At 30.4% G+C, this 11,278-nt stretch overlaps 1 protein-coding gene across 1 annotated transcript in view; it reads right to left on the minus strand.

Moving 5' to 3' along the window:
• LOC145268207 (ubiquitin-conjugating enzyme E2-22 kDa-like) overlaps window positions 1-11,278 on the minus strand; it is a 61,987-nt gene that overhangs the window by 48,841 nt on the left and 1,868 nt on the right. The window contains exon 2 of the mRNA XM_080123476.1: window positions 3,659-3,811. Coding sequence (XP_079979602.1) covers window positions 3,659-3,811 — 153 coding nt within the window. The remainder of the gene's footprint in view (window positions 1-3,658; window positions 3,812-11,278) is intronic.

Genomic DNA, 11,278 nt, shown 5'->3' on the forward strand with positions numbered 1-11,278 from the left:
GAAAAAATAAAAATATGTAATGGTAGCAAGAGTCCGAAAATGAAGAACAAGAGTATGACTGATGAAGAATGATTACTGTACAATTCCTCAACAAGAAAACTGAAAGAGACGAAGTAGTAATTTTCTTTGACAAATGATTTAAAATAAAAAAAATGTTAATTCGATAGAGAGGATGGAGGAAAATTTTCCATATGCTTACATCTATTTGCCTCAAATTCAGTGCAGTTGTAAAAGTCTACATGTTATCGCGTCATGTCCATTATTTGATAATATGGTGTAGATGATGCATGTCTCTTTGATAAATCTTTACTGGCAAGCAAAAAAGAGAATCAACTGGTTTCCGTTTATTAATATAATTAATATAAATTTCATTTATGACAAGAAAATTTGTTGATAAATTAGCATTAAAAAATCTGGTAATCGGCCGATTATCAAAGGGGCCGATTAATCTGTAATTGGCCAATTAGCTAATCAGTACATCCTTAGTTTACATTATACATAAAACTAATCCCCTCCCCCAAAATAATTTTTTTTTTTTTCTTTCTGACAAGTTTTCAGTTGTTCACCCTACCACCATCAACTTCAAGTTCGGGTGGCAAATCTCCCCTCCCACAAATACCCTCTTAAAAAACACACATAATTCTCTAAACTCACAGGATTTATTTCTCATAGAAAAAATGGTTAACTGCCCTAAAATGTTAGAATGGACCTAGAATCCAAGACTGTTTTACATTAAATTATATATATATATATATATATATATATATATATATATATACTAGCATTTCAGCCTGGCGTTGCCTGGCTGTTGGATGTATATGTTGAGCATAAAAAAGCCGTCAATTTTTTTTAATTTTCACCCCTATTATGACCCCTTAACATTTATTGTTTTCAGCTCAAATCCATGATCCAAGGAATCTATATCTAAAATTTCAAATGTTTAGACCCAAAATTGGCGGAGGAGTTTGGTAGAGTTCTCAAAGGTCAAATCGTTAACTTTGACCCCTTAATCAAATTTCTGGCTGAACACAGATTACAAAGATTTTCCCAAATCTCAGTACCCTGTATACCAAATTTCGAGTCTGTAGACTTAAAATTGACAAAGTTATTGTGTAGGGAAATGTACACAGACAGTCACATTCACTTTTATAGATTAAACAAAAATATATACGTATACATAAATATATATGGAAACAATTTTGTGTTTATTGTAAACTTTTTACGCAAATATTATGCAAGTATAAATCATGTAGAATATCTGCATGAATATAATTACACATAATAGATGATCATCCCATAAGAAAACAAAAAAAAACTAATAGGGAATTAATTAAAATGAATGTTTCAAAGAATATGCAAATTAGCTAGATCTTTTTCTAGTGAATGCAATTCCACAACCCATATATAAGAAAATTGTATTTTATTTTTAAATAAATAGAAAAGAGGGTTTTTAATATGAATATCAATACACATAAAAGAAAAACGAATTTATATATATATATATATATATATATATATATATATATATATATATATAATTAATTTATCACGTTTTTCATGTTAAATTGTCTAAAAATGGGATAACACCTTGGGTGGAGATGATTTAGCAGGTATAATCTACAATAACACCAAAGAAATCTTGCAATATATTCAATTTTAAAATAGTCCCAGTGTTAGGTTTTACTTTCTAGTACATAAAATGCATTACAATTCAACTTTTCTCACTTCTTTTTTTAATGTTTATACATAATTTTTAAGGAATTGCAACATATTTATGTGCATTTACTGCAGATTACTTGAAAACTATTAATTTATTGAGATTATCAGTGCCATATTCTGATTCCTTGCACAAAAATACACTTATATGGAAAATTTCATTGCCTAATCTTGTGTTTTAAAAATATAACATTTAACTAACAAAAAAAAAAAAAAAAAGTGTAAAAATGTGACAAAAAAAGCATTATCTTAAAGAGGGAAAAATATCCAAATAGCTGAGGCACAAAAATAGTCATAACTTCTTTATTTTTAGTCAGATTTAAAAAAAAATTAAAACGTTCTTTCTTAGCTCTTTCTACATAAGCCATTATTGAGATATTTTAAGCAATTTCAATTTTTTATGTGCATTGCTATATCTAGCCATATGGAATAAACAAAAATAACTACTGCAGTTTCTTCTCATTTGACAGAAAAGACCAGATACTACACTTGCTGGATATTGACCGGACAATGCCGGGTAACCTGGTCAATTATCAGAAAAATAAAACAATTAGATTTTGAAAAATGTATTTACAGTGTTTAGTTAGGAATTTAAGCAGAAATTAAATAATCAAAATCAATTTAGGAATTTTAAAGTAGGTTTGGAATTTGGTTAGAAGTAAACAAGGTTTTAGCTTACGTGAAGAACACGTGATTTGGTCTGCTTTGTTGACGTAATAATTAGTTAGCAGAGATCAAACTAGTAGTGAGAAACGCATTAGCGAAAAAAACCATTGAAAATGGACAGGGTAATAAGTGAAGATGTAGAAAGAGACTCAGCATGCCAAACTCCGACAAGGGAATCCATAAGTCGAATAAAACCCATGTAAAATATAACTCATCATGGCGTTCTTTTAGGACTTTAGACAAACAATAAGGCATGTGATTCTTTTGGTCTGAGACAAGCAGACATATTGTTATCGTTTGACTATAAGAAAAGCTGCCCATAAAAGTTTATGTGTCACATTCCTTAACTACGTGTATTTGTGAAGAAGTGGCCACGCACACAAATATTTTATATACATGCAGGACACAATGAATATTTCTACATTTTTTATACACACATTTATTAGATATCAAAGGTGCTGTGATATACACCACAAGTAAGGAATACAGACACATATACAAGACACACGTATACATATATATATATATACACTCTCTGGCTACATAACACTTTGATCCTAGCCTAAATTCAAGTAATGTAAATAATTTTTTTTTTGTATTCGAATTATAAAATCCTACCTCTGGTTACGGCAGAAAAACGTTCTTAGATTTAAATAGCTTATCTACATATTAAGTTAAGCATTTTCTATGACATCAACTATTCTACAATGCATTTATTATTCTTTTTAATCTATATAATAATACGAAAGCGCGTGTGTTATTTTCTGTGTCAAACTTACATCCGGGTTGTTTAATTGTTATGTACTTCCATTTCTTGTCATAAATAATTTTACCAAGAATTCTTCAAAAATTTTGGTTTTGATTATAGCTGAAGGAACTAAAGTTTAAGTTTGGGATTCAGTTTCGATTCAAGCTGATGAACCCAAGATATATTTTTTTATTTTTGAAATCGCAACTTTATAATATAAAAATCAATAGAACATTAACTCTATAATGATATGTGGCCTTCTAAATAATACAGGTCTTCCAAAACAAACTATTTAAAGTGGTAACGAGTCACTTGACAAATAATAGTGGCATCATGTTTTACATAGCAGATTCCTTTGCTATTTCTATGGGAAATTTAAGCAAGAATATTCATGAAAGTAGGAGCTAACAAAGAAGAAAAACGAAACCCAATCTAAAATTGGGCATACAAAAAACAAAAACAAAAATTGAACTTTGCCCAATATATATCTTTTTGTTTCCTTTGTAAAAATAGCAAAACATTACTCACTTTTGGAGGGTTAAATGGATATGTCTCTGGGATTTTTATTTCTAGTTGAAATTTTCCTCCTTCATAAGGAGTCTCTGGAGGTCCAGCTATTTCACCTTTCAGTTCATTGAATCTATCATTAACTAATTCCACTTTGATACGACATCTTTCAACCTGTAAAAATAAAAAGTTGTCATTAAAATCTGTAAAGGATGGGGTGTGATGGAGGGAGGATTAAGTAAATCAACACAAAATTTTTAATAAATGTTAAAAAAAATTAAAGTTCACAAAATTGTGTTCAATTATTGGCTAAGTATCTATCAAATATCTATTACTTTACGATCAAAAAAGTTTATTTTTTGACATTTATAAATTTTTATAAAACTCAAACTGGAAATGTTTAAACATAAAATGTCTGAGATTTTCGCCCATTTCACTTGTACACCAGTAGCGACAGTTATTTTTACCAAAACCATTCAATGTAATACAATTACTACCAAATAGTTATATTTCAGGTTGAAAAAGTCTTTCAAATTTTAATTAAATGAAATTTTATCAGCATTTATGGTAGTACAATTCAACAAAAACAGGACAAACATTGATTGACTTGTTTTTTTTATTAGAATGGGAAATAATTGTTAAAAATCTATTTGTAGCAAAGAATATTTGGGCACTTTTACTATAGAAAATAAAATGAAAAAGTTATCAAAAAACAAATATATAACAAATAAAGGTTATCAAAAGAAAAATAAGTTACTTTTCTACCTAACTGGATATGTTTTTTGTGTTTTTATTTAATGTAACATGTTTATTCAGTTTAAAAAACAAGTAGTGTTGAGTATTACACAAAAACAAGAAAAACTGACTGACATAAAAGGGTCACATCTTTGGAATTTCAAAAAATAAAATGTTAAACAAAATACTGGTAAAAACCCACCCAATAAATGTTACCATAACATTTATTATATATTTGTTCTTAGACCACCTTTTTGGTTTGTTGTCTATAATAAAAAATACTTTTTTTCTTTCAATTTTCTTATCAGTTTGTTTAAGCTGGGGATGGAGCATCATAACAGATGCCAAACATTCACCTGCTAATTTATATATTCCAACCAAAACATCTTTAGGATGTTGATCATCCTTTAAGTGCAATGGTTTGAATCTCTCTTGCGCTTGGTTTACCAGGTATATTATCCAGATAGTTTTTGAAATTTTTTTTTTAGGAGTTCAGTTGTTTCTATAATTACTGGAATGATAGAGATATTCAAACGGTTCCAGTTTATTTTCATGTCATATTTAAGATCTTGGTATTTATCTTTTTTCTCTCAGCTCTGTTTAACCCAGCATCATTGGGAACATTAACTTTTAATAAGGTTGCTTCTTTCTCCTTGTCCCATATTACTATGTCAGGTTTAATGGCTCCATTTTCAAGGTATGTAACTTTAGAGATTGCATAGTCATAGTGGATGGTGTAGAACTTATTTCCAACTGTTCTTTCTGGTATGTTCCCAGGACTTGCTGCTGCATTTGATATTCAAATTTTTACAGATGATCTAGTGGAGATAATTACACACTCAATTGTATCGAATCATATAGTAGCTGGATGTCATGTGGCTCACACTCTACTTCTGTAGAACAGAACCTGCACTTTTTGTCATTGCTGAGACCACTCATGTTCTTAAAAACATTGGTCATGAGGCCTTGATCTTGTGTAGCCATTATAATCCTCTCCTGATCATAGTGGAACAATCCTCTTTTTTGCCAGTTTATTGAGTTTTTATCTATACAGCCCTGAGAAAATTCACCCAGAAAATACTTTGCACATTGTTGGTTGGTCCATTCTTTCATTTTGCAATGGAAGTTTTTGGTGTATTTTTGGCAACTTTTGAGGGCTATTTTCGTAGCAGACTTGTTTTCTAATTCTGTCTCATTTGTAAGACAGTCTTGTCCAAAATACTCAAATATTTAATTGTATGTCAAAGGAAATATTATTTGTTTCAAGAAATGAAAATTATAAAATATTTTTTGAAGATATTTCAAGCTGAGAGTCATCTAAAAAATGTATTTACAGTTTAGTCAAAAAGAAAAGCAGAATGAAAAATATAGTTGCCATTTTCATCTTCATAAAACACAAAAGTTGAAAGCTACTTAAAGTGTTTATTTTACAAAATGTTTTTATTTCGATTGAAAAACTTATTTCTATTCCTATATTATTGGATGTGAACTGCTCTACATTTAAAATCAGACTGAAAAATATGTTTACACACATGGCCCCATCCATATATATCCAGTTACCTAAAAAATAAAATATTATCCTACAACTCATCAAATTTGCTTCCAAAACAAAAATCTGGAGCCTCTAACTCGACTAATATTTGTCAGGATTCTTGTATGATTCTTGTGAGTCTTATTAAAAGAAATCCTCTATGATGTCATAAATGACGAAATAACAAAAGGACAACATCATCCATTAAAACAGAATAACTTGCAACTTGCGAAAGGATCATGGGTCGTCTATATGGACAAGGTTACTAAAACTCTGGTTCTTGTTTCTTCAAAAAGAATAAAACTAATGATATTTACTAAAATAGAGTAAGAGGTTTATGATAAGAGTAGTTGGAGAGTGTGAAAGAGTGTAGAAACAAGGAGGCAAGAGAGATGGAAATAGGCAAAAGTGAAGAGAAAGAGAGTGGGAAGGATATTAAAAAAAACAAATATCAAGAAATATGTTACTTAAAAAAAGATGTTATAAGAGAGGAATGGTAATTTTTATCAACTTTATAAATCTATCAAATAACTCCAAAGATCGCAGGTCCTTTAGAAAGACTAGAGAACTGGTCATCTAGTTTTATTTATAACTTATAAATTATAGAAACTAAAACTATCTTCTATAATAATGTTGTAATTCCTGTTTATGAATAAACTCGTAGGGTTTAAGAGATCCCCACCACTCAATAACTATCAACTGGATAACTTGAATTTCGATAATATTTCATTTTAATCACAACATAAAACATTGTAGAATCTGTACTTGACATCCATAAAAAGGAAATAGGATGTTTTGGTTTTATTTATAATTTAAAAATTATAGAATTTAAAGAATAGAAATTTTAAGGTATTCACAGCTTGCAGCAAAAGTATATGTGAGTTTTTAGGGAAATTCCGAATTAGGCTTAAGGTCACATTAATAAAAATAAATTTATCCACGCTTATTTTTAGGTCACTTTATGCAACTCACTATCTAATAAATGCAACCTTACTAAAATATAACATTAGAATAAATGAAAACTTAAAATATATTAACATGCAATGTAATGTATGCAAAGAGACATTCCCCCCCCCAATCCTGGACAATGCTAGAATCTTCTTGCTAGTAGATTTGTAAGAATATTAACATCAAAGCTTAAATTAGTGGCATTACTTATATCTACAAGTCTTAGATGAAACTATATGAACAAAACTAAAGTATGGTGAGGGTTCTGGCACTGCACTTATATTTCCTGCCATGTCATATTCATTTCAGCAATCACTTGCAATTTATTGTATGGAGTAGGTAGCTACAAAGCTACCCTACTTCATACAATAAATTGTTCAATAAACTATCCATTTTAGAACAAAACTAAGAAAAACTTGTACAATTTTTGTTTTTGGCTAAGAATAAAATTTACTAATAATACTTAAGTATTCTTGTTTTGTTTGCCATCACCATTGGTTTCATCTTCATTTCACATGCTGGTATTGTTGAATAGCTTTTAGAGATTCACTTCTAGCTAATCTATGTCTGATCAAGTCTTTATTTATCCATCTCATGCCCATCCTTATTACTTGCATGTTTTTCTTGACATTCCCCTGTGAATTGATTCTGTTATCTCGACTGTTGTACATCTATTAATTAAAAAACTCATCCATTCTTTCAATTTGACCAAACCAATATAATTTCCTATTCAACACATATATCCCTACACTGTTCAGATTTAATCTTCTTTTGGGAGGACCATTAGATCTAGGCCTGTTTTTAATATTCACATTACACATCCATCATTCTCAAATGATTCCATGTCTACATGTCCCAAACCCTCACTTGACTATGTTTGACTTCTACAAATTATATTTCATACACATACCTGATAGACTACTCCCTTGGTTAACAGTGATAATATTCTGTTGGTTAGTAATGACAGACATCCCCTTTAGTCTATGCACTCCCAACCCTTGCAATCTCACTAGCACCTACTCCTCCCTGTGCTTCAATGGTTTCACCAAGGTAACAAAACAACCTTAATGACTTCAGCATCCAAATATATTTTCTCCACATCTCAATTTTCATCAATTTCCAGTCATAAGACTTGCATAAAAACTGATTATCATCTCTCAAATTACCAGTAATAATACTGCACTTGTTGCGAACCAAATGCTTAAAAGTATAAGAAAAAAAATTGAGTTGCATCAGACTCCCTCTCCATAAACTTTCCTGTTTCTGATTTTTTTTTCCAACATAAATTCTAAGAACCACTTTGGTCTTAGTAAACATTCACTTTTCTTCAAAGACCTTAACAAGCAGACTGTACCATTGTTTCAGAAGTATTAAATCATAAACAAAGCATCCCGAACAATGTGCATAAAACCCTGTGCACAGCACATTTGATATACAAATGAAACGCGATAAATTCAGTACAGAACCTTGATGTACTCCTACTTTAACATTAGATAAGTTGTTTACTCTAACACAAATTTAAGCCATCTTCACCAACCACTCATTTGATCCTAGTTTATGCAAAGTCCATCAAAAGCTTTCTTCAAATTCATAAAAACTAAATACAAGTTTTTCTTACTCCTCTTGCGTTTGCTTCAAGAATTAGTTTTTATCTTGTCCAAGAATAAAGCCAAACTGCCTTTCATTCATGCTTATCTGACATCTTTTGCTCAATTATTCTCTCAGGATGTGGTCCATCAACTTGAAGCCTTTGTTATAATTCACAATTGTAATCTTTTGGGATTTGTCAAGTATATGATTATCTCAATATTTGTGTGTGTTAATTCAATTTCATTTTTGGGGGTTGTGAATTCGACATCCATATCTGCCCAGCAACAGGTTAAATAGAAACAGGTGTAGTATGTTATTTTTTGAATTGGTATTTTTCCACAATTATCTCAATTATGTTTTGTTATGTTAAAAAGTGAATGATAATTTTATTCTATGACAAAGAATACAATTTAAGATCCAAATATTGATTATATTAGAATGGGCAGGATATTCTAACAATCCTTATAGTACAATTGAATCTGTTATGTAGATGTGATCTTGTTGCTAGATACAAAATACCAAGTTAAGAAAACCCTTTATGGATATATCAGAAACATCAGGAATTTTCAGCTGATGTTGCCTGTTCTCAGCTTGGCAAGCTGAGAACAGGCACGAAGCATTCTTTTAAATAATGGTAAGCCAAGTCAACTTATACTTGTCCCCAGTGTTGCATGACATTGATAAACCAAAACAATTGGGAAGTCTTGTGTAGTAAACAAATCAGGCCACAACAATTAGTTAGAATGCGTAACTGTTACAACGATTAGCATATTTTGATTGTTTGTTGACACTGCCACAAAGACACGGTTTGTCACCAATTCCAGTTATTGACAAAGGCACACATCAGATTCCACATTGACAAGTTGCTGTTTTAGAAGGCAAACGTCATCCAGCAATTTGCCACACACTATGTTGAGGTGAAGCAGTTTAAGGATCAAAAATAGTGAAACCTAGGACAAGTGATACAACAGTTTTCTGGAATTAAAAGTTCAATCCTTACTACAGCATAATAACCAAGAATAACACTTAATTACCTCTGCCTAGTCATGACTGATGAAACGAGAACAATTTATCACATGGATTAAAGCAGGGTTCAGTTCAACACAAAAATTTCCAAGTTCAAAAAGAAGCACTTGAAGACCAGGCTGACAGATTGGACAAAACTATGATGAGAATAGTCATTCAAGTAATTGAGATAAAAATGGAAAAAATTTTGTTATATTAAATTTGTATTGGAAACTTAAAATTTTAATGGATTAGTTATCTGGCAGGATTTTCAAATTCATACAACTGGTAAAAAAAATGGTAACAAACATCATTGTTACTCTTTTTAAGTGAAAGAGCTTTTTAAGACAAGTACATTGTAAAGATGGCAAAATATTGAAATTGCAACAAATTAATTTAAATTTGTTTCGTTTACATGTAAATATATATTTTTTTTAATTTAACAAACTTTTTAGTATCGTTGTAGATTAATATCTTTGGCTACCCCTCTCCTCTAAGATATTTGCTCCTAGATGAACATCCTGAAGAACTTTCCAATCAGCGTTTGAACATGTAACTTTCAGTTAAATGCTTTTGTTTCTCTTTGTATGTTGCTACCCAGATTTCAGGATAGAAGGTTGGAGGCAGGGGGTTGTTTTCATCCACACTTTAGCGGTAGGGTTAAGTAAGGTTTGTGGGTAAGTAAGGGTTAATGATAGGATTAAGAAAGGGTTTGTTTTTTTATTTTTATTACTAACATTTCAGCATGAAAAAAATCCCCCCCTAAAAACAATATACAAGTAATTTCCTTCAACAAAGAAAAGTGTATATCTTTAAAATGCTACCGAAAAATGTGTGATCATTTTACATCAAATTTGTATTGCAAACTTATCTTACTTACTAAATTCTAAAACAAGTGTTTTTGTTTGTTTCTGTAAGTTTTTCAGGGTGTTCACAGGTAATCGCCTAAAAAATAGAATCTCATTCGGGCTGAGGGTCCTCATCAACAACTTTCATCAACTTTTAATGTTTTTTCTAAATGTATTGTCTCCCAGATTTTGATAAACTCATTGTGAGATTTTTCATGGATATTATCTCCCATCTGTCATGTTTATCTAAATTCCCTGAAACTATCAAAACCTGCGACTAAAGCTCTGTAAATCTTGTTTGTCTCTGTGCCCATTGGATGACGTCATACATTAAAACAGAGCCCTTAGGTATGTCATGACACAAAACGTTATATCAAACAAACCACCTCGACCTGACAGATCTAGCTAACTTTAAAATTATGTATCTAATATAAAAATATTTGTAGCAATTTTTAAGCAATTGAAATTGTTGGCATTAAGTCGTTAAATCGTCAGTTTGTACGGCGACATGTCAATACTTTAAATAGTTTTACACAATCTATTTAAATTTTACACATTTTAAATAGGAAAAATATTCGATGTATTCAAACTTATAAAGAAGAGAATTTTAGAGAAGAATCAACAGGAACTTTCGTAAAACAAATATTCGGTTTTATTAATTATTATTAAATAACGTATAACGTTATCAATGATGACAACTATTCCAGCGGAAAAATAATTTCTGGAAAAAAAGCTGGCGTTTCATAAAAAAAAAAAGAAAAATGCACACCTGGAACTTCAACGTATAGAAATATTTGCAGAACGTTAAACTTGAAGGGTGAAAAAGGGACATTTTAATAGACTTGCTTGTACTCATTGAAATGCATGGCATTTATGTTTAATACTTGTAATAAAGCCATTTAAATGGAGAAACTATATTGTTGTGGTTACTCATATATTTGTATTTTTTCGGGGGGGGGGGCTGCGGTTCACCTGGTTTTTGTT

Source organism: Euprymna scolopes, chromosome 43 (assembly GCF_053919585.1).
Source record: "Euprymna scolopes isolate OS-2025 chromosome 43, ASM5391958v1, whole genome shotgun sequence".
NCBI lineage: Eukaryota > Metazoa > Mollusca > Cephalopoda > Sepiida > Sepiolidae > Euprymna > Euprymna scolopes.